This window comes from Rhamphochromis sp. 'chilingali' (assembly GCF_963969265.1).
Source record: "Rhamphochromis sp. 'chilingali' genome assembly, chromosome: 7".
NCBI lineage: Eukaryota > Metazoa > Chordata > Actinopteri > Cichliformes > Cichlidae > Rhamphochromis > Rhamphochromis sp. 'chilingali'.
The window spans coordinates 9,711,223-9,736,662 of record NC_137934.1 but is presented as its reverse complement, the minus strand read 5'-3'; the positions used below and the strand labels follow the sequence as shown (position 1 = coordinate 9,736,662).

General features: G+C 39.9%; 1 protein-coding gene across 3 annotated transcripts; it reads right to left on the bottom strand.

Annotated features, from left to right (window-relative positions):
* On the bottom strand, positions 1-25,440 carry LOC308399347 (actin nucleation-promoting factor WASL-like). Of its 3 annotated transcripts, XM_080886567.1 has the most exons (12): positions 24,930-25,439; positions 16,296-16,430; positions 16,061-16,147; positions 14,766-14,862; positions 13,018-13,041; positions 7,662-7,848; positions 6,709-6,751; positions 5,376-5,529; positions 5,171-5,188; positions 3,855-4,396; positions 3,654-3,762; positions 1-2,623 (listed from the first exon to the last, which is right to left on the bottom strand). In XM_080886567.1, exons 1-12 carry the CDS (start codon positions 25,032-25,034, stop codon positions 2,562-2,564), a joined length of 1,563 nt encoding a protein of 520 aa, XP_080742693.1. In that variant the 5' UTR covers positions 25,035-25,439; the 3' UTR covers positions 1-2,561. The 3 variants fall into 3 exon arrangements, with proteins under 3 accessions (XP_080742693.1, XP_080742695.1, XP_080742694.1); XM_080886569.1 differs by lacking the exon at positions 13,018-13,041 and having other exon boundaries at positions 24,930-25,440; XM_080886568.1 differs by lacking the exon at positions 5,171-5,188 and having other exon boundaries at positions 24,930-25,428.

The window sequence follows — 25,440 nt, the reverse complement described above, 5'->3', positions numbered from 1 at the left end:
AAAAAAAGAAAAAAAAAAAGAAAAAAAGAAAAAAAAAAGAAAAAAAAGAGGTCAGTTAGAAAATCAAGCAAGTGGCAATTTGTCTCTCAAAGACATAATTTGAAGGAAATATTTGTTTTCTTAAACAGCAAACAGAAGGAAAGGAATTATAGTTTGAAAAGCTTTAAATGTTTTCAATCACAGTATTTTTCAAGAAACTTCACGCACTGCGAGTGTTGTATTGGCCTTTTTTTTTTTTTTTTTTAATTATCCAGAAACGTATTAGCAAAATTACCCAGACTGGAATGCTAATATGCTTTTTTAAGGTTTAATTACTAAACATGACAACTTATGACACAGCAACAGGTTTTAGATTTTTTCCCCCCTTTCTTGGCGAGCGGTACTCCTCACCCTTACTTAGTTCGGTTCACGGTTTTCTCTGCCACGTTTATTGTTCTGGCATAAGCAGCTAGCATATGGTTAGCTAAACCATACCAATCAGTCTTCATGATGCTTCACTGATTATGTACAGGTTGGAAGTCAGGTTACTTCTATTTTTGAGGCCAAGGGTTTAATGTGTGCTATAAACATATGCTAATGGTTAATGTTTGCCAACAATAACAGAAAATATATTACTTTATGATAAATGTTAACATTTTCCATTTATGGCTGCTGTTAGAGCTAATTTTATAATACAGGGTTTACCAATACCTGTCATTTGTCACCATTGCTCACTAGTAGAAGTGACTTGCCTTCTTTATTTTCCATTATCTGTCATAATTTTGTTTAGCTTCTAAAGCCATTTTCTGCCAATGCAAAAAAAAACAAACAAAAAAAACCTTGAAATTTTGAGATATATTTAAATCAAAATTTTGACAGACCCAACTTGAAATTTTAACTTGATTTGTAATTAAGATCTAAATTTGTAGGAAATAAGCAAGCTATTCCACACATTCAGGAAAAGATGGTTTGTGCTGACGGATAATTTTAACCATATCTTGCAGAACCTTTCAGACAGAAAGCACTAAAGGAAAACTTATCAACTGCTGTTTAGCAAAAGTTGTTATACAATATCACTTTACAGACAAACAGGTTAGAAGGAATTTGCACAACTGTGGAAATTACAGTTCTCTAACAATTAAGCAGATTTTTAACTAGTTGTGACTTAAGTATTTTGTCCTATTTAACATTAAATAAAAAATGTTAAACTTGCTGATAACCGTTTTCCTTTTTTTAGTTCAGATCAAATGACAGCTTGCATCTTTAGTCTTTGTAGAGAACTGTTAACCACAGAGTTCTTTATGGAAGTAATTCCTATGTTACACCTCATGATTTACAGTTAGCTAAAATAATGATACTTGTTAGAAGAATGCCATGAATGCATTTCTTCCTATAGCAGGAAGTACATGATGTTAGCCCTGGTGTTTCTGCACAGTAACTTTGCATATGGACCCATGATAAGCATCAGGTATGAAAACTAAAATGTCTTTATTCCACAAGTTTTACATGATGAATGACCTGATTTCAACAAACAGGCATTTATTAATACTCTGCTTGCTATTGTAAAAAAACAGAACACAGATTCAGCTGAATCTTTAGTGTTGTTGGAAAAAAAAAAAGAAAAAAAAAAAAAAAACACACCCCAAAACCCTAAAAATCACAACAGATAGCCTGCCATAACACTGTGGGCTACCTCCATTCATGTACTCTATGTAGTGTTGTGTGTTTAAAAACAAATGAAATAAAAAAAGCTTCATGTTCAGGTGTATTTCTGTCTCATTACCTAAAGCGTATGTAATTTCCATAATGAAGCAGACCTGAAAAATGTCCTGTATTCATGCAGCGAGTCTCCTCTTTTTAATCTGTGCAAAAATATAACAAGACTCAAACTCTGGAGAAAATTTACAGTCCACAACAAATGAAGCTAAATATTCCAAAAATCCTCTTTGTTTTAAGAAAATATGAGTGCTAAACTAGGATCATTTGAATACGTAAAAATAAACTACAGAGCAGTAGGGTATGAAAATAGTTAATTCTTTTCCCTCCTAATGAACAACGATGATACGACTAATCAAAAGATCTGTGGCGACCTGTTTTGTAAGTTACCACCCCAAAACTACATTTAACTCTGAAATTTGAAAGACAAATTGATATAAAATTGCACGTTAAACTGACGACTGGGAACGTGTGCAATGGGAGGCAGCAGATATGAAAGATGCCTGAGTGACAGATGAGGGAGTGATGTGGGGGGGCAAGGGACACTTAAAATGAGAGATGAGACATATTGCTATCAAGAGACAGATCCAGCCAATAAGGCGTAAAGGGAGAAGATGAAGGGCCGACGACCGAAGATGACAATGACAAACATTTACAGATTAAATGAGGTATTGCACAGATTAATAAAAAGGCATGAAGGCAACAAAAAATATACAGCAAATCAATAGAACATTTACATTAATAATTTTGAAATTAACGATTTCTTTTTCCAAATACAATTTTAGTGTTGTGATCATTTGGTTGGGGAATTGAGGAATGGGGGGTTTGGGAAGGGGAGAAAAAGAAAAAAAACAAACAAACAAACACTAGTCATCCCACTCATCCTCCTCCTCAAAGTCTTCATCATCTTCATCATCATCATCCTCATCTGTAGAAAGAAAAATCATGTTATCTAGGCTGAAAGAGATGAAAAGTGCTTAATGCAGGCAATAAAACAGCAATATTTACACAGAGGCTATGTATGATGAATTATACTGTTGTTCAAAATTCTCTGAGGGTGACTTTCATGTTTTGTTTTGTTTTTAAATGAGAAAGTGAAAAACAAAAAATCATGAGGATGTTCGACTGATGAGGAAGTTGTTCCACAATTTGGTTGTACGTGTACAATGACAATAAAGGGCTACTCTATTCCATTGTATTCTTTAAATGTCATCAGATTTAGAGTAAATGACGTTCAAATGACTGCAGTTGGTGTAAACTTGGTGGTGCTGACAAGCCTCTTCAGGGAAAACGCTCCGAGATCGACGACAAGCTTTTTTTCCCCTTGTTGTATTTCAGTTTATAAAACTGTCCGATGACTGCGTAGCACAAGAATAGCTTAAGAAAGTTTCATTACTTTGCATTGACTTCATGTGAAACCGTTTTCGATATATGGAGCTGAATTTGTGTGAATGCCAACTAAAAGTGGAAAAACACTAAGAGACTCAAGGCTGCCCTACCTTGTTCCATGTAAAACAGCCAATGAAATTAACTGATAAAGATCACTTCCATTCCTTTTTTGCAGGGTGATTTACATCAGTACTTATTATAGGCTGCTAACAGTGTGTCAGGTAAGCTTGAATTTAAATGCTTTACTAATAAAATCATGTTCAATACGGGTGGAAAACTTGACCTCTGACCTTCAGGTCAAGGCCACTGAGATAGAAACTCATCTGAGATTTTTAGTAGATGCATCTAAGGTATCAGTTTGAAAATCCTACACTGCCTCATAGTCAGTCAGACAGGTTTTTTTCAGTCATCGCATTCACAAATGCCGGGGTCATACCCCATCGGCCTTTTCTGGCTGAGAGGTAAAAATTGGTAGTCAACAGGAAACAAAGATAGTCCTAGTTTTAACTACAGATATATGTTGTAGCGATAGCTGAGTAGGTGATAAAGACTGATATATTTGAAAGTACCTGAAGAGTGAATAGCCCTTTTCCTTTTCTCCATCACCTCCATGAGGGCCCCAACAATGCCTGATGATGGGGCTGGTGAGGCAGGTGCTGAGTCATTATTATCGTCCCTCTGTAAAGACAATACATAAAACGTGGTGGTTAAAGCACGCAAAGAAAGCACAGCGGATGGAGAGATGCCGTGTGGGATGGATGAATACTCACAGTTTTAAGTTGGATTCCTTGTCGGATTTGGTCCAGAAGCGCGTCTCTGCCCACGTTGGATGCTGGCCTCTCTTTCTGCTCCACCTTTTTAAGCTGGGTTCCTTCTCTGATCTGACTCAGCAGCGCCGACTTGTTTCCAGATGTCGGCAGGCTGCTGTCCCCTCCGTTAGCTTCTGTGGCGAGTGGAGGAGCTGGGGGTGGAGGGCCAGGAGGAGGTGGCGGGGGAGGAGGAGGAGGTGGTGCGCCAGCGCCGGATGAGGGGGGAGGCGGGGGTGGTGGGGGAGGTGCAACGGGAAGGGATGCGTGGACCGGTGGAGGGGGTGGCGGGAGTGGGCCGCGGCTGGGAGGAGGCGGCGGTGGAGCAGATATGCCTGGCCGTGATGGAGGGGGAGGCGGGGGTGCAGAGACGGGAGCTCTGGAGGGGGGAGGAGGTGGAGGTGCACCTCGTCCCCGTGCGGGAGGTGGTGGTGGGGGAGGGGCGGAGCCGTGATGTGGGGGTGGGGGAGGAGGGCCGCCTCTGGATGGAGGTGGAGGTGGAGGTGCTGAAGAAAAGGAGGAGAAGAAAAAGGTTAAAGCAGAAACTTGTGATTGAACCATTTGTAGTTCACACTGTATCCCCTACAGGTTATTTTTCCTTTTTATTCTCTACATATAATTTTAATGAAGGGCAGAGGAAAATCTGGACAATTCCTAAAGATTTTAAGGAATCTCAGTCAAGAAGTGCTCGTCAGGTCCTCTTGCGCAAAGCCATGCAATTACAGAGTTGAGTGAAGGAGCAGCCTTCTTGCAAATAACTGGTGGGGTTTTTTTGTTCACAAAATCTGTATTGAGAAAAAAAAATGTCCACAAACTTTCAAAGAAAGATGTTAATACTCCCAAATTGGACTTCGTATCCCCATTCCAAGTATGTGAACACCATTTAAAAACATGCTTTCCAAAGCTCAAAAAGCTAGTTTGGCTCTGCTTCACTGACGACTAAAGCCTGGTTAAACAAACGTAAATTCACGTGCAAAGTGTTTAAAACATGACGGGCCAAACATTTACAAGTGTGGCTGAAGTTCATGTGAGAGGTTAGATAGAAACAAAGTATTTAAAGTAGTGTCATTGCAGGACAATGTTTCCGTGAAACAAAGGAAACCTGTCTAACGTGACAAACAGCTGGTATGTCTCCAGAGAGTCGACAGCACATCCAACTCGAGAACAATCAGGTGCAAAACAGCAAACATCTTACTAAAAAGACTGAAGACCTGAAACAGCTCGGATTCATAGTTTGACTCTACATGCACAGTCACAGCAGGTCATGCATAGAAACCTACCACTCCACCTGGGCGGACCTGGGGATAAAACCACCACACTAGTTAGATTGTCAATTAAAGACAATCAACCCATTAAACACATTTTCAGAGGGTGAGTGTCCTGCACAAACACGCACATACATCAAATTTAACAGTATAGTTAAATTCCTATTTCTTATATCAAGATATGAAAACCCGGGCTACATATTCGTTTCTGTGGCCGTACCTTGTTTCCGCAGCTCATCTTTGACAGCATCTACACCTCCGTTCTTCTCGATGAAATCATAGATGACCTTAGAGGTCTCTTTATCCTTTAGCTGAGCCTCAGAAATGCCACACATATCAAACAGGTTTTTCAGCTCTGGGTCCAAGTTATTCAGCTGAAGAATAAACAGAGATTTAAACATGACATTTAGCCTCTGCACCTACACTTTAGGTTCAGGTTATCCCACAGATAATCAGATTATGTGCAGCTGCAAATGTACAAACAGGAATTTCAGACAAACATCAACTAGAAAAATACCTTTATCGTTCACGGAAATAAGATTATAAGGAAATATTTTCAAGAAAATATCAAAGAATATTTTGAAGTTTTAGGAGATGCACTCTGAGCCAAATCAAAAGCTGAATGTGAGGAGTAACTTTCTGTCAATGTCATGTTGTTTTGGGGAGACATTTCTAAATAAAAAGCTGAAATAAGAGTGGGCTCGAGAAAAGGCCAGAATATCAGCCGTTATGGTGCCACCTGGTGGTTTCAGTTCTGAGCTACCAAAGGTCTGTGTAGGACTTGTTACAGGAGTGGACTCTGGAAGCAGAAAATGCTCTGTTGCAAGTCGAGATCAAGTTGCAAGAGATGAAGACCTCAATATGACATTTAATCTGGCTTTCTAATAATATGACAGGTTTGACAAATTGATTCAAGCAGACTATTAAAAAAAAGACCTTCTGTTTAAGGGGAAGTTCTTTACTTTGACTTTACTAAAAGTACCTGAAGAACAGATTATAAAATATATCCCTTACCCTTTTATGAATCCTCCAATTTGTGCCTAGGTTTTAAAAGCCTGAGGATTTAAGAGGTGAGCAGGTTTTGTTTGACTGACGTCACTCATTTAAAAAAAAAAAAAAAAAAATCTCCTTGAAAGCATTAACTTATGAAACCAAAATCATCTGAAATTCATTTTTTCATTTACAGGGAGACCAAGTCTCTTTGACCTGTATAATCTCAGAGCTATCATCCAGAGTCCAACAGAGTTACTGATGAAGCTTTTTGGGAACGAGTCCATGGATTATGCAGATGTGGGTTGATTCCCTACATCACCAAAAAAAATGAATAAATAAAAAAAATCTCCTTGTGTAACACTCCGGATGGCTCAGCCACACAGCTCAGATTAATATTTGGGAGCCAGTATTAAAATTTAAACTATCTGTCAAGAAGAGGGATGCCTACTTGACATATGGATGAGCTACACACAAATGTCTAGAGGTCACATAGCTGACATGTGCAGACACGCACAACAAACATGTACATATTAGTGTTAGGTTCTGTGGATGCTGCTTACATCAAAGCCTGTGTTTGGATCCCATCCTACATGTCCAATGTGCCTGTGAGAAAAGGAGAAGAGAGAGCATGTGAGACATGATGTGTTCAGGAAGGGGGCAGAATACATAGACAGTACATGATGTTTCCTATATTCAAATAAAAAGCAGACAAAGATCCATTAGCTATTAACTGCAAAGCCAATCTGTGTTTGTCAGGTAAAAGCAAAGATATGTGTTTATTTATTCTGTAGGATGGCACTAAATGGATTAGTGCTGCCACCCCCTCACCTCTTCTTCAGATGCAGAAGTTCATCAGTGCAAATGTGTCAAACTTTTATATCAAATTTTAAGACATCTGAAACTCATAGCATAGCTTTAAATGCTACTTTTGACTTTCTCAGAGGACTACCTTCAACGTTAGCGCTGCTTAAAATTCATTTAATTATTCCTGCTGTGTCTTAAAAACCACATTATAAAATACAACATGTGTAATTTCTCCAAGTGCTGCATAATTAACTAAATGTATTATTTATAAGGGTAAATGGGTGATTGACTAATGGCTATTAAAATTTTGGAAATGGAGTAATAGTGCAGCAGTTCATGCTGGCTGTGACGTGGGATTATTAGGCTTTGTAAAGAGCAAATTGTCAAAGCGGGAACCAGGATTACAGCTGACTTTTTAAGCTTTTTGTGCTGCTGTAGCGCCACCTAGTGCTGTCAAACTCTGCAGCGCTGCTCTGATTTAATTTATGCATGACAGTCCAATTTGTTGCACTTATGTGAACTCCAGGCATTTGTGTAGGAAAAGTATGGCATTCAATTTATATGAAATTCATGGTAAGTGGTAAAAACACGACCTACAAAAAAATACAATACTGGAAAAAGCACAAAGTCCAGGGAAAACAGTTTACCAAGGAGACCAAAGGTCAGCGTTTACCTCTGACCTTAAACAAACAACCCTGGGCTCACTCACTGGAAGTTGCTCGGTGTGCCAATGTCTGCCTTTGTCAACCTCTTCTTCTTCCCCCCTTTGACTTTTTTCTCCCTCTTAGGAAAGGAAGAGTGCACAATGTTGTTCATCTGAGAATTGTTGTGATAACGCTGAACGCTGTTGATCTCTGGGTTTTTGATATCGACAGTCGCCATGGGCAATGCGGGTCCTGGAAAATGAAGAAGACAGTACTAAAGTTACAGCTCATATAAAACAACAAAGGATTTTCCTCCTACATCTAAAGAAGTGTCTTTAAACGCCTAATGCACGAACTGTCTTCAGATTAAAATGCCATAAAAGTGTTTAACAAGCCATAAAACATGACCTGTGACCCTGGCTCTATATAGAAATAGAGTTTGTGCTTTTACTTTATGTGCTTAAATCATCCTTTAATGACTATTACAGACTGTGTGGAGATCTGCACATGTTATTTAAATCTGTTGGTGAGAAAACAATGTCAGAATATTCAGTATATGATAAATAATAGCATTTTTCATACTTCCCTGGGGTATTTAAACTAAATAATCACATTAGTTAAGACAGAGAGATGAAGCTAAACATCATTAAGACTAAAGACTTTGTACATTTTTGTCTAAAACGTGTTCAAAACCTTGTTCTCTTCAGTTTTGGTCCTCATCAATTGTCTAGACAATGGGTCTCAAACACAAGGCCCGGGGGCCAGAATAGGCCTGGGGAAGACCCCAATCTGGCCCACTGGATGACTTTGGAAAATGTGAAGGAGCACATAAATTCTAGACTTTTAACTGTATTTTCACAAGTGTTACACCTTTTCCTGCTAATAAAGACATCCCTAATAGCAATTCATACAACACTGAAATAATTAAAAAACTGAGACATACTGTTTTTTTAATACAGTAAGACATCTCATTGATTAAATGTGTGGCTAATTCTCTGTACACTCACAGAAATAGGAGTTTCACTGCTTCCGCCAACATAAGATTAAAGTAGCCTGTGTTTGACCTGTGAGGTAAAATGAGTTTGACATCCTTGGTCTAGACAGTTAATAGATTTGCTCTTATTATGGATTACATAACCAGGGAGGTCCAAGAGGAGAAGGCATACACAGAACAGAGAGCAGACTTTATTTGACCACAAACAACGAAAAATGTCTGTTTACATACTAAAGTAATGAACAAGTTCATTTGTTTTTTGTTTTCCAGCTATTAAAATGAAGGAGAATGGACACAGGCAATGCAAGATTACCAATATAGTCAATAAGTCACATGGTAATTTTATCTGCAAACCAGCAGTCACACAACAAGCAAGCACTACTACTGTCTCAACCACAGTGGTTCTCAGAATGGGGATTTGGGAACCCAAAGCTAAGGCGTGTAAAAATATTTACCGATTAATGCTAATATTGTGCTGTGTAACTGAAAGCTGCAAAAAACTGTTTCCATTACTCTCCCAGGTTAAAGTAGGGACAACACACTTTCTCTGATTTGATGACACATCATGTCATCAAATCACTCACTGCTCTTAGGCTGCAATAAAACACACTTGCTGCTGTGTAGCCTGGACTGTTAATAGCTAACCTTTTCAGGGGTTCCTTAGACATCGCCTCTCCTTTAAAGGATCCTCAACCAAAGAAACCTACAATCACTGTTCCTAGCCCAGCAGTGAGCATCTCTGATCCCATCGTGCGAAACAACTCCAGCCTTTACAATAGAATTGTACAACTTTCAATTGGCACCTCAAATGAAAGACATACCTCCGACAAGCTTGCTACAAGGACTGTTGGGCGTTTTGCTGGGTGAAGGCGATGCAGACCGACTGCGTCGCCTTCTCAGGTTATCCCAAATACACCTGCTGCTTCTTGCATTGCAGGTGGTCACACTGATGTCTACAAGCACTTTGTCCACCAAGTTGCAAGCTCGGTCTTCAGAGCAGATGGAAAGTCGAGCAGTGGGGTCAGAAAGAGATGGGTACAGTTCATCCTGGGGGAGAACCAGGCAATGTAAGGAAGACAGGCAGCTACCTGGGCTCAGCCCTCCACCTCCCATAGTTGCTCCTCTTCCAGAAGCTTCACAATTAAGTTCCTCAGAAGGAGCAGAAAGAAAGGTGGTGCAGAACATCATCGTAGTTGTTGGCTTGGCATGAAAGATAAGGCGGGAACGAGGTCGGATTTAAAGGCAGCAAAAAGATCTCAGGTCTTCTTTCTCAATTTAGAAAAGAAAAAAAAAAAAAGAGGTGCAGAAATGTCTGGTGAACAATACGTCTGAGCTATCAATCAAAGACTATCCACTTGTTGCGTTGTGTCAGATGTGAATCCAGTTCAGAAGGATGTTTCTGCTTCCAAAACGATACAAGAAGATGTGATGGATCCGAGTCTTCATTTACTGAATAGATTTCCTGCATCTGATGATTATTATATGGTTCCTTCCTCAGCTGAAAAAGCTAACATCCAACAATGCATTTGGAAAGGGGGAAAGAGCCAAAACTTTGCCAGCCAGCGGCTAAAGCTTATTCATCCCCTTCGACTCCCTACTGTCAAGATTGTAATGCCCGGATTGGCTGGCTGTGATCATTTCACCACCAGTCTGTCCACTACCTCCTCCCTTTTCCTGCAAAACATATCTAATCCCAGCAAGTTATTCTGGATTTTGTGCCTCTGTTTTACGTAACCATTAAAACCCATCCATGTCATAATCCCACAATAATCTCTGGGGTTTCTAAAACATGATGAATCAGTGGAGAGAAAGAAAGAGGGAGAAGGGCAGGGCGATAGATAAAAACATGAGAGAGAAAACAGACTGATTAAATGAAGAGAGAGGGAGGGCAGATGAGGATAATTGATGAGCAGGCAAGTGCTCAACCAGGCAGCAGGAGTAGTGGAGAGGACAGCAAAAACCAGACTAGAGATGACAGTAACAGAGTGATGATGCAGTGATGGGAAAGGAGAGAAAGACAGTTAGGAATGGAGAGGAAATTCCAAAGGGATTTCCTTTGGAAATTGACTAACTTACTTATGCAAAAAGTACCTTTCCACAAAAAGAGACCATGCACGGCAAATCCAAGATAGAAATGGGATTTGGATAGGTGGATAGGTGGCTGCTTTACTGGGCACAGGTATATAGAACAAGTTGCCTTTAGAAACCAGTTTTTGAATTGTCATTTCCAACTCTGACCTTGAAAAAGCTGCATATGAATACCAACTCAAAGTCCAAAATATGAATCCTGAGCTGATTTACATGATGTTTATGTATACAATCAGAATACCATCATGCCCAATTCCATTAACCTACCCCCAATCTAAGCATCAGCCAAATACTTGTCTAAGTTAATACCTCTTTATGCTGGCACACAAACAAATATATGGGCCAAATCTTCCAGTCTAAAACTACTTCATCACTGCTGTCTCAAACTAGGCTGTGTGTCTTGTGACACATGTCCAGAACACAAGCGTCTGCACATCCACAAATGTATTCCATCTGTTTACTCAGACCATACTAAGCGGCAGAATGACGCTACACCGAGGGCATGACTCCACTACGGGGCAATGTCGTGTCATATTATGGTTTTGCTCTACATTCCAACACCGACCAGGATTAAAAATACCAAATCAGACATTTCTTAGAAGTTCTCAAGCCGTCATTCAAAGAAAATATTTATGAAACTTCCTTGAATCGCCTCACAAAATGTTGATGTTTCTCAGGCGGTTTAAAGGTAATTTAAAAGGAGTAAGACAAATAATAGGAAACAGAGCATGTAGTTTCTTTGCTGTGTTTTTGATAACACCCTGCAATGTGTTGTGTACTGTTTATACAGTAAATCATTTATTATTCATTAAAAAAACAAAACAAAAAACAAACAAAAACACCCCCAAATCAAAACAAATAGCAGACAACCATTGTTTATGAGAGAAAAAAAAGACATCCCAAAAAAACAAAACAGGCAACATCAAAAACCTTGAGATGATTCATGTCAAACACATCACTTCTTCTTGAGCTGCTCCTGGAGCTGTTTCACAACTAGTCTTTCCAGCTATAAGCAGCTTCTCTATTTACTTTGTATTTCACAAAGGGGAACAGCTCTATGCTGGCAAAATGTTCTCAGGATGCATACTGGCTGTTTTGACTGTATATTATTATCACTGTCATAATACAGCCACTCAATCTTAAAAGTAAGTATTAAGGATTACAAATGTGTTTCAAGGAACTTAGGGGTTTCGTAGAGGAGCTTTGGGTTTCTGGAATTTGTGCTTGTTGGGACTTTTGATAAAATTCTAGTGACATTTCAAGTTTTTAGTTTTCAGGTATGTTTAGTTTTTTCCGTGCCATTTTCATTAAGTTAACTGTAGTCTTGCGCTTCTGTACATCCCCTTTTAGGAAGGTCATCTGTTTGGGTAACCAGTGCATGATAAAGGTTTATTGTTTTTGTGTGGGAAGTAAGCAACTCTCCCTCATTGTCACAAGTGTTTGAGAACTAACGTAGCAAAGTATGAATCCATAGTGTCACACATTCCTCTTCACCTCTTTTTATCACAACAGAATTGGTACCAAGTGAAATCTGGTTCCCAGCTATGAGCTGGGCTAATTAAAGACACTTAAACCAAACTAAAACCAGATATCGCCCAACTATGGTTAGAAGCCATAGATCAGGAAAGGGGGAAGCTTGTTGAAAGTTTTGCCCTATGACTTGTCAACTGGCAGGTCATTCCAGCTGATAGCTTAGACCTCAGTCACATAGGCCCAGAGACCAGTTGACAACCTTCCGGCAACCTCTGGTTGCTAGGGAAAAAACCCCAGTATATCCCCTGAGTGGTTGCTGTGTGACATCGGTCGCAAAGTGATCAGTTTTCACCTTGTGACTACTGGCAACTTCCAGTAGCCACTCATCAACTGGTAAGAGAATACACATTTTTCCCAAGCAACCACCAATTGCCAGAGGGTTGCCAATCAGTCTGTAGGCCTGACGTTTTCCTTGTCTGTTTCAGACCAAGTCACCTCTTTTTGCATTTCTTGTCAGCATGAATTTCAGTAAAATAGACAGATGCTATGCTTAAGTCTTTCTATGTGACATATCCCACAGCTTATGTCTTAATAAACTATACAGGTGTATGTAGTTTGCATATGTAGTTAGCATTTTACATTTCATGTAGGCATTATCAGTTAAACTGCAATGTAGCTATGTAGTTTCCTCCACAGTATAAGAAGAAATGAACTATCGTTGAAACCATGAGCTACGCAGAAACCCTGCCAGTATGACACAGTGAGCAGAGTGTCACAAATGTTTGCCAACACCATCAGACACAAGTCTGACTCTGGCTTTACACTTCTTTTCTGATCATTTCAGAAAGAAACAGTGGAAAACATACCATTTGCAGGGTCGCGTCTCTTCTCTGTGAACACACAGACAAATTAAGTCATTACACTCCTGTGCTAAGTAGTGGGCTGTGTTAATGTGAAGCGGATGAGTGTGAGCGCGTCAGAGTACAGACGTTAAAAAGAGAAGAGAGCCGATTTGTAGGTTTCGGCGGGATTGTGCGTGTATTGCACTGAATGGAGGGTTATTCAGAAAAAAATAAATTGCCAAGCAGAGTTCAGTTAGTGTGTTTAGAAGGAGTAAATCACACATTCTTACACACACACACACACACACACGCACACCAGCTAGAGTCCACACTTAAACTATCAACAACTCAAGAGGGCTTTACAAGAGATGTTGCATCTCATATTAACAATAATACATTTAGTTTCTAGAAGTTCAAAGGTTGTTAATTAACATGGGACACACACACACACACACACACACACACACACACACACACTAATGGCTTGAGTTTTCCTGAGGTGGAAGATCAAAAAGAGGAAGCCTTGTTGATACGATTAAGCACCGAATGCAGCGGGCTGAGGGGGAAATATGAAAGAGAACGATCGATTCAAAGGTCAGGAAATGACCCGCAGAACAAGCAGAGTGGAGACGGCTCGGTTTTAATCAAGCACAAGATAATCAAAGTTAAGAACTGAGTGCCAAGTCTGAGAAGGCATCTGGATGGCTGTGGATAAGAATCTCTTCAGTTTCATGTTCAGTATGAGAGTCTGTGTGGATGACTTTGTCTTTAGGTGGAGAGTTTTAGAGTTGTTGGTGCATGAAGAAATGAACTGAAGGAAAAACTGCCTGACCCTGTTTTGTTTTAATCTGGAGCTATTCAAGTGTTACTGTAAATACTGACACAATAGTTTAGGGGTGCAATATTTAAAAACTGGTTTCTCAAACCAATCGCCATGTTCAGTAAATTACAAGAAAGCACTGGAAATGCTCTACTCCTGAGAGATGAAGCAGGAATCATTGATTGGTTCTGCACATTTCATTCTGAAACTGCAGTGCCCCCCTTGGGACAGTCAGCATATTTCTTCCCCAAAAGCCTGGGTGCAGTATTATGATGCATTTGTTTTGGTTGAAAAGTCATGTGATGGTATTTGTGTCAAAAGAAACATTTGGAAGAACCATTTGGAAGTACGTGGGGAAAACCCCTAAAAGCTTTCAATTTCTGTTAACATGTTTGAAAGTTTTTTGGCAGCACCAACTTTATGAGGTTTCTGTTAAGATGACTCTGAAGATCTGTTTTTTTTTTTTTTTTTTAAATAAGACTACGTCACAGTAGGGCAGTATTCGGATCGTACTCTCACTGAACGTGTTACCAACAGCTCTGAAAACTTTATAAGATGAGGAGAAGAGCAGATGATAACAGCAGACAGACCCAGGCAAAAAAAGACAAAGGAAAAAATTAAAAACATAAGGAACAGCTAAATGTGGCCCCAAGGCACATCTTCCATTAATTGACTACCTCTGATTAAGATTGCTTATGTATTGAAATTTAGACCTTTTTTTGCCCAGTTCTGTCATCCAACAGTTTCAAAAATGACAAGTTTAGAAATGTATTTGATCTTGTGCTCCCACTTAATGATGAATGGTGATGATTTGGCTTGAAATATAATCAGACAAACCAGATTGTTGAGCATAAGACAAAACTTTGCTAATTATGTCATTTTTCTCTCCCCCCAGCAAGTTAGATCAGTAGTTAGGACCTAAGGTGAAGCAGTGATAGCAATAAGTGGGTACCGGTTTTCCTCAGTTTTCTCCCCATTAGCTCTCCCGCAGTGTTCCGGAAACGCTTGCACTCATCTTCATTGGAAAAGTTCAGACCCACTTGGCATGTCTGTGAACACACAAAACAGAAAAGAAATTAAAAAACTGTTATGAATAGAATTTTGGTACTTCTGTATATCTATGGATAGTCTCTGGCAGCAGTCCCCAACCTTTTTTGCGCCACGGACCGGTTTATGCCCCGACAATATTTTCACGGACCGGCCTTTAAGGTGTCTCGGAAAAATACAACAAAAACTAGTACCGGTACTGAAAAAAGGAAGATTTATTCATAACACACGTGAAAAGACCCAGGAAAACCGAGTTAACGATAAAAACGATAACAAAATAACGCTGAAAAACCGATAAAAACCCTGAAAACCACACCTGAGCCTCAACTCTCGCGTCCGGTACCAAATGACTCACGGACCGCTACCGGTCCGAGGCACGGGGGTTGGGGACCGCTGATCTATGGGTTTCCAAATACACTTCCATTATGCGTATACTGCAACTGAACAACAGTGCCGTAAAGCTTACGGTCAGCTCAAGTCTAATCCACCGTGCTAACAGTTTGTATTCTCTTTAAATAAAGATGTCTTGTGACATGAAAAGCTTTAGAAGTGACACAAAGCTCAAATTTCTAGTTCCGTAACTTTAATGGTGGTGCCTTTTGGTAAGCACACCTGGAAGTTTGGTCACACATGCTTTCCATGGCAGGTTTCCATCAGAATTTCTGGACTGAATGAAGATTATGATGAAGGAAATATGCTCTGTGGTAAACTTTAACTGATGTAGACATGCTTTCAGGAACATTTGAACAAAAAATAAGGAACCAAAACATAGGCTTATGGTTTTCAATGCCACATACTGGCTACAGAAAGTACAACTTGTACCTACTAATTCCATTAAAATGTGAGACTGCATGGGTGTAATGTTTACTCAGCAGTACACAAAAACAGAGCCACACACAGCTGAACAATCCCCCCCAAAAAACAAACAAAAAACCAAAAACCCACATTAGTACATTACTGTGTTAAAGTCTTGAGCCACCCCCCTACTCTAGGTATCGCTAAAACCTTATCGATATCCTTTCTTGGTCACACACTGCAGAACAATCTAAATGCTGACTTTCTTTCAAGAGAATATTTTTCAGCAACACTAACAGTTAACACAAAAGAAATTTAAAGCAGGGGTCTAAATATTATCAACTAACCTGAGGTTGAGAAAGATAAGTAAAAAGACAAATGTAACTGCTGAGGGAAAAAACTTACATCTCCAGCAAATGTGATGAAGTATGGTTTGGGGCCACTAATGCTAAAGTTGTTGTACAGCTCCTGTTCATACATCACCTTCCCATCCTGTGGAGAAACAGAAGCACGGCTGAATACAAAATAAATAAACAAACAACTAATAAGGCAAGTAGAAAGCTGAAATTTATTATCACGATAACTCAATAAGAAGCCATCTTTTACACACGGAATTGCCCCTTGCTTCCCATATACCTACCCTGATGTCAAAGACCCTGATGAAGTAGGATCGTTGGGGGTTGTCTTTAACCAAACAGGCCACCCCGCAGCATTTCTTGTTCCAGCTGGAGCTCCTATCTGCTGTGAATACCTGGACCACACCTGAAGACAATGTCTGGAAAAAAGGACAGAGGGAGGAGGAGAGTGAGAATCGCAAATATCTGTGTTAATGTTCTATACAAAGCATGTTTTATACAGCCATGTGCCAGAGATTTACAAGCTGGATCCTAAAGGAATAAAGCAATATTAGAAATGAAATACAGATAGAGAACAGAAATACCCCACTTGCCTTAAAATAAGTAAAAAAAACAACAACAAAAAACCCTGATAGTTTCACTAGTTTTTAATGACATGTACAATATAGACTCGATGCATAATTACTCCAATTATGTATTATGAATATTGCATGCATTTCAGCATCTCCTTAATTTAAATATTCCAAAGAAATTCCAGTTATATTTACGCATAACCCATATACACGCCCAATAAAAGGCATAGAAAAAGGCAAAGAAGCCAACATTTGTTTAAGACAAAAAGGCATCATATTATGTGCAAACACACTAAAAACACACCTGTAGTGCACACAGAGACATGATCATAAGGCAGGGTTAGACACCTGCAGTTTTTACAGGTTGCTGCAGGGAGTTTCTAACACTGAGGGGGTCCACGTTCACAGCCATTAACACATACATGAAAGCAATACCATCACGACAAGAAATGCCTCATCTAAAGTGAGTTCCAGGATGTACTGGAGGTATTAAGACAACATATGGAGGAGCCCTTAGATTATTCTTTGTAATTTAGTGGGAATGAGAGGTTTTGTTAAAAAACAAACAAAAAAACCCCAAAACAGGGCAAGTAAATCACCCTTTTCTAATATACAAACATTTGTTGTGGGGATTTTTTGGGAGGGGGGCATTTTTCTGGCTTTTGTGGTTTTGTCCATATCTTCTTTCTTTTTTTTTTTTGGACAGATCCTCAAAAGTCAGTCACAGTACAAGATCAGTATCATCAGAAAAAATCCTATTCTACATGTAATACTGAAACTGGTAACAACCACACCACAAGGCTCGTCTTTGCAGTACAGCAGACGTCATCATGATGATTCTTGGAATATCTGGATGGACACCTCATTAGCTTCCACTTCCTTCTACCATTGAACTGAAACTAAAAGTTTGATTTTGCAGTCAAAATGCAAATAAATTTTCTTCTGCATATGAAAAAAAAAGCCCACTGTGCTGGGTTTAACTGCTAAAATAAAACACAGGGTACCATTGAGCATTGTTTATTGCCCTCATAATGCCAATTCTGATATCTCTGCAAGAAAAATGCTTCCAGTCAGTGACTCCACACTCTTCCTACAAGCTGAGTTTAGCTAAACAAATGGCAGTCCTGGCCTTTCAGAGGAACTGCTGCGATACTGGGACAAACTGATCTCCTATTAGGATCTGATACTGATCCCATCCTGGTTTAAAAAAAAAAAAAAAAAAATACAGATATCTGACAATCTATTCAATTCAATTCTATATTGGTCTGTCTTTCTCATGTCACAGATCGGGAGCAGTGACTGGGTCAATAGCGGGAGAGACAACTCAACATTACAATAAAGCATCAACTTAAGTGCAATTTGTGTTGGAGCCTCTCTTTCTTGCTTATTCACTCTCACTCTGGTCACTCTTAGACACTTTCAAAATCTGTTGGAAACCCCACTTTAGTATGAGAATGAGTTTGTACTACTTTTGTCTTACTTCTTACTGAAATCTCTTTTTATGCTTCTTTTCTTAATTTTGTCATGCACCAAGAAATACTTGTCAGCAAACATTTACTGTACTATCATGGCAACATAATGTGATGTCAATATGATTGACATCATTTCCCTTCACCTGTCTCCCATTAGCTCAACTAATAGACTAACAGCAGGGAAAGGTAAGGCTTTTGTTACACTCAGTTGCAACCGTATCACAGCAGTATGCAGTATTGTAGTATGACTCAATCTTAGCTGAAATGAGCAAAGTGTAAATTATGAGATGCAACATTAAATTAGGTAAATAAATTCTTAATTTATCATAGCACTTGTTTTGAGCCTGTTGTAATTTATTGTTTTAGTGATGAATGCCAATTTAGTACATTTGTATTGCTGATTGCATTCATTTGATACAGTTTAACTTAAAAAAAAATTACACATAAAAGATGATTCAAAGTTTCTTACTCAGAGTGAAGAAGACAGCTTATTATATTAAAGCTCCTCTCTAACTGGATACCTCTAGCTTAGCTTAGAAGTCTGTATTGTTCAAACTGGAAAAAGCTGCATCAGCCCATTCCTGAAGTGGCCATGATAGCCACACTAACTGCATGACTAAAACACAGCATTAAATGAGACAACAGAAAACAGGCAGTTTTTTTTTCAGCTCGTCTGCAAAAGATATTTTTATCTGCATTTATGTAATCATTACATTTCTTAACACTACAACTCTTGGTGGTTTAGATTTTGATCAGAAATAGCCAGGATTGAAAGAATCATTTAAATTCTGTTTTGTAATGCATTTTCACAGTAACAGGGCCTGTGTGGTATCCAAGGTTTGAGGCTCTATGGATTCATCCTCCCATAGAGTGCTGATTGCTCCTGACAGGGCCAAAGGCTGCAGGAAGTGGGGCTCTGAGTATGGCGTCATTAAACCCCGGCCAAAAGGACCCTACACACCAAACCATTCTCTAGTGAATTAATTCCCTCTTCTTCTCTCTTATGCACTTATCCTCAAACACTTAGTTTCTACATGTGTACTGACCTCACCATGCAATTGCCCAGGCAGCACACAATCTAATGCAATATAACTATAAACATGGGGTCGATTAAAAGGAAGAAACGAAAGCTAGTATAAGCAAGTAATGACAACAAGTAAAAGATCAAGTAACATAGTTCACTATCTGTATTAGTAACACATTACAATTTTTCTTTCTATTTTCAATTCCTCAGGAAGCAATTTATGGTTAAAGAGCACTTCCACCCTTGGTGATTGCAGGAATCAAATGCAAAAATTTAACAGAAATTTAATAGAAAAATCAGACCACTGCTGAGATGAATCAACAGGAAAAGAGAAAGCATGTGTAATGTTTCAGAATTTGGTAGTCAGCTATAGTGATAATTAGAGAGACCATGTCACAAACTATCCATATTAGTAAGATACCAACAGTGTATCAACTGTAACTGTATGACAGGTCACCTGTCGAAAGTAAATGCAGCGTATTCCTTTTAGACTGATCCGCCCTCAAAAGTGTGGAGTAATAATTACTTTGTTTTTGTGCCATGTGTGTAACACATGTACAACTACTACAAATTGATTCTGCTGCTGTGTGAGTCTGTACTAATGTAGACTAATAAAAACAACAGAAAGACTTCTAAAAAACAGCAGGAAGCAACAACACTGAGAATCTGCTCCTGTAATTATTTTGTTAAAGCTTTTTCATTATTGTCATTACTAGATCTTCTTCCAGCTGGTAAAGATATGAAGGTAAAGTACAAAAAACCCCAAACAAACAAAAAAAAAAATCAACATGGAGAGGCCTGTGTCCACACCTCAGACCACTAGGCTCATGTTTATCTGTTAAACTCTGGACATTCAATGCTATGTTTAACGGGGAGTAGGAAGAATACAAGAAATACAAAAGACAGCCAAGGAAAAGGGAAAGAAACAGATGACATAAGACGTAAAGTGAGACTAAAAAGAAGGAAAGAAGGAAAGAAGAAAAAAAAAAAATCACAAAAGGGGAAAGGTGGAGTGAAAAAGGAGTCACGTTCCCCTTCTCCAGCACAAATCACCAGAGGAGGCCGACCACGGGACTTCCTGTAGGACAGGACTGCTGATCAAGCAGTCTGTGCATGTGCACATGCACGCGCACACACACACACACACACACACACACACAGCGTGAATTGGACGCCTTCCACCTTTTGCCAAGTCAGTGTTGCTGATGGTAAAACAGCACAAGGAATACCAATGAGTAAAACTAATGAGTGAGACCACTGTGCGTGAACCTGTAGGTGTCTCTTTTTCTCAATGCATGATTTTGGAGGATGAAATGTGTTTAATACACAAGGTTATGCTTCAGGTGGTTTCACAGTTTTAAATCAGGGATTTCTACAGTTGATAATCCATATGTATGTGCACCACTTCCATTCTTATTTTGCAAGATTAACCCACTTAACACATATGGCATATTAGGGCTGGGCGATATGACCCAAAATTCATATCTCGATATTTTTTAGCTGGATGGCGATATATGATATATATCTCGATATTTTTTTAAAGCCATAAAGTAAGAACAAAAAGAGAGTTCTTAGTCAAAGCTGCGTCCCAGATGTCACACAGGCACTTTTATTAACATACAGCATGTTAATATAGAGCTAACCACGTTAGCTTGTTAGCGTGGTTAGCTTGTTAGCGTGGTTAGCTCGTTAACACGTTGACGCTGTCCAGCCCCACGCATGGGGCGATGCGCAGTAACTCGTTAACGGAGATTTGCCATGTCCATCTTGTCTCTGCCTGCAGGTGAAGCGATGGGGGAGGAGGGGGAGTTGTGTTTAGTGAAGGAAAGAGGTGAGGCCGAGTAAGGTTGCGTAAAGACAAAAGTGGACGAAAGAGAGGCAAACTTGTGGCTCCACAACTATAATTATAAGAGAACAGACTATATCGATATAAAGGATATTGTCACATCTTATATCTCGTATAAAAATATTGATTTTTAAAAAAAACAAAACTCAATATATCGTCCAGCCCTATGGCATATTACAGCTGGGCGATATAAGATTTTTTCATATCACGATATGTTTTTTTCATTTCAGGCGATAACGATATCTATCACGATATAAGCCAAATAACTATATTTGTAAGATTTAAATGTGCCGTTGCTCACAAGTAAAATGTGAAATAATCAGCAGCTTGTTTTGATTTAAATATTTATTTCCCATAATAAATTCAACAGGGTAGATGTACTTAAGGAACATGAGACTTTTTCAGATAAATAAAGGCAAATATTGCAAACTACACAAAAGGCAGCCGCTAAAGCGTTTAAGTTTCAAAATAGAACAAACAAAAAAGACTACTAAATTTTCAATTCCACTTAGAAACAAAATATTAATTCTAAAAATAAATCTTAGTTTGTTTTACAGAAGATCAAAAATGGTAAATGGCCTGTATTTATATAGCGCTTTACTAGTCCCTAAGGACCCCAAAGCTCTTTACATATCCAGTCATCCACCCATTCACACACACATTCACACACTGGTGATGGCAAGCTACATTGTAGCCACAGCCACCCTGGGGCGCACTGACAGAGGCGAGGCTGCCGGACACTGGCGCCACCAGGCCCTCTGACCACCACCAGTAGGCAACAGGTGAAGTGTCTTGCCCAAGGACACAACGACCGAGACTGTCCAAGCCGGGGCTCGAACCGGCAACCTTCCGTTTACAAGGCGAACTCCCAACTCTTGAGCCATGATCGCCCCACAAGATCAGACAAAATTGACTAACTTTTGTCAATATCAAATAAACTGAGAACTAAAAGGAAATTCTCAATCTCTCCTTGTTGTATAGCTGAGCTTTTCAAACAGTTTTAACAGTTACTTTAGTCTGACAAAAGCCGAATGACGAATTAGCGCTTCCAGTCAGAGATTGAGCATGCACCGCTTTATTGTATTTCCAGACTTGCTTTCGGCACAATTTACAGTGCGCGCTACTCTGTTTTTTGTCAGATTTGAAATAGCCGAAATACCTTCACACTACGGAACTTCTATGGCTCTTCCTTTCGACAATCTCTCCGGCATCGGAACCATCATCTGTTTTCTCTTCGGTAACCTTCGGTCATGCTCTCGGTTGACTTTTCTCTAGTCGGCACACTCATTTCCTCCATTACCCGGGCGGCACGGCGGCTGGCTGCTTCCCAAACAAATACACATGTGCGGCTTGGCACTTGTGCTGTACGTAACAAGTCACGTGACGTGACGCTGCGGCTGTGATTGGTTCGGCTCTGCGCTACTTAATTTGGATTGGCTGTTCTTTTTTTAAGAGGACAAGAGCGGTGAGGTCTATCGCAGTAGATTAATTTTTCTATCGAGAAAAAGTTATTTCGCAATACATATCGTTCTATCGCCCAGCTCTATGGCATATATTACATTTTAAACGTTCATAGAAGCAGGTAAATTCATATTTTAAAAAGGTGTTATAAGGGAAACAATCTGAGGGAAACTTTCATGCTTTAGATATATTTTATATATAAAAAGGTCTGTTAGTTTGTAACAAGGAATAGTATACAAACAAGGCTGTTACAGATACAGCAACTCTGGTAGGTAAGAGCTGTCTCGATTAGAAAGATGATGGTGCTGAAAAAGGTTAAACAACAGTTATTGTGGTTTTTACATTTTCTGATTAACAATTGTGTTGCATGAGCGCCAACCATTCGGTCAGCCACTACATCACTTGGTGGATATTCTAATTAGATTGAGACACACACAATGTCTGTCTCTTCCAGCCTCCCTCTCCCCCGAGCCTCTCTAACACACACACACACACACACACACACACACACACACACACACACACACACACACACACACACACACACACACACACACACACACACACACACACACACACACACACACTTTGTCTCTTCCAAACTCACTCTTCAATGAAAAGACGTGTAGAAACACACAAGAGCGTAGGACTGTGAGGAATGTTCCTCAGTGCACGTCTCAGTCACATGCTGTATGACACAACTGCCAGAAAGCCAGATGAAGCCTGTTACTGGGGTTTAAAACTGGTTGCATAGTTGTCAGGCACACCTTAGAAACCTGTGTCTAAGGAGGAGGCGGGACATCCAACCGTGTGACCTCATACAGGCTTGATATACTGTGTCATGGGACAGGAAGTATGGCCTTTCCAAAGCAAACATGTGTGCATACGCACACACAAGCATCTCAAACAGCATGGTTGGTTTAGTGCAGCAAAGAGGAAGACACAGTTGTATGTCAATCAAGCGCAACACCTTTACTATGCACAATTACAGGAAACAATGATTACTATGAGGAAGTAACCCAGGAACAGATTACATGCAAGTCACTAAGAAAGGGCAGTGGAGAATTTAATATCCCTGTTGTTGACCTCGCCTCCCGTAGAGCGCACAAAAACAGACCACTTTATTGAACTGGAAAACCTGGACTTTAAAACCAGCCTCCTCTGCAACGGTAATCAATAACAGGTGAAGGTGTGCCATTCTTTCATGATGAAACCACAGGGTAACATTTGCAACATAGTGGGACCAAACTGCTCCACAGCAATACAAAAAAAAAGTATAAATCAAACAGTAAAACTGAAACTCAAAATAACCTGTCATACGCTTAATTTTCAACAATTTTGTTGACCTTAATTAGGAAGTAAACTAAATACTCTTTGCCAAGATTACCCAACTCTGGAGTGTGATAAGTGGTCTAATAGATTAATTTAACAGATAGCAATATGGGTGTGACACTATCGAACATTAACTAAATGTGGGCTGTGGTAAGCCACAGACTCTTTGGAAGGCAAATATCTACTGATCTAAGCCCCCAGTTTCTTTTATGGTCAGCTGATGGCCATTCTGTTGTGTCAGCCCACAAAGAAATGAGGAATCATAATGTCAATAGAATGAGACATGCAACTTTTAGAAGACATGCAGACATTGCTGTGGAGAAGTGAAGGTGCAGCTGCATATCTGTTACTTGAGATAACACTATGATCTACTGGATGTGGGTCGCTCCAAGACATGGTGCTTAATGAGGACATAAAAATGAATCAGCTGAATGCTAAACATGTTACGTAACATTAGGCTATTTTACAACATTGAGTCGTGACACTGCACTAGTGGTCTTGACTGCAGTCCCACCGGTACATCGGGCTACTCCCACAGATTCTCGTCAGATTTTTTGTGACTGACAAGTCCTGCATTACCAGAGGGCTTCTCGGCTCGTCAGCTTTGTCAAGAGCTCAGCCAAGCCTGCTCGGCACATTCTTTTCGGGGGACACACTTCCCGAAAACAACCTAGGTTCAGCCACGTTATGTAATGCCAGTGCAAAAAAAAGAAAAATCATTCCTTTGCCCCGTTTTCCGCTGATGGGTTTAACAGCTCCAATACCCCGACTATTAACTGCACTCTGCCAGTGCTAGGCTCGATGCGGTTAGGCTAATGACAGCGGAATTTCAGGATTTCCTGAGTGATTTCAGGTGTGTCCAGCCTTCAAGATAAAAATCATACCGGCTCAGGCCAGAGGGTAAAATCAAACTTGTCGTTTCCCAAATGTCACCGTCGCAAACGGGACATTTGACACAATCGCTACACCTACTTGCCCTCTCCGGCCGCCTGGACTGTCAAAACAAACCTTACAAGTTAGAAATCCCAAATGTTTCTCAGTCAACACAAACCCTAAAATCAAAACAAAAAACTGTAGGCCATAAACGCACTGTTACACCTAACAGCTAATCTTTATTTTCCTTCTCGGGACGGGATACACGGTGCAAGTTAGCTGCATTAGCCTTTTTTTCTTAGCCCGCTATCACAGAACAAATTAATGGGAAAACTTACGATGCATTTCCTGCCGAGGTGGTTGAAAAGACATTCATTTTCCTGCGAAGTCAGTAGTGTCGAGCCGACATTTGTTTGCCGCCGTGGCGGCGGATGTCCACTCATTATTGAGGATCAGTTTATAAAGTATATACGGACTCTAACTCGTTAAGAGATCCAAAAAGATACATAAACAATCCCTCGGTCATCCGTGGCCTGGCTCCGACCCCGCACACCGGTTCACTTTATCCCAGGGGTCGGCAAGACTGCAGAAACAAAAAAATATGCCGCTCAGGAATGTATTGCGAGGTCCCCCTCCTCCACAAAATAAGGTCAAAACTAGAGCAACCGAGCGAACACGGAAAACGGCAAAAACTTTCCTGGGAAGTCCGGCCGCCAGAGAGCCCAGCGCCAGTTCCATCCAACATGGCAGTGTTAAGACTAGTCCACTATCCGGGAATGGGGTGCAGACGTATCCCAACTGTGTGCTGCATAACCACTAAAAGAAAACTTTAGAACAACAAACAGGTAA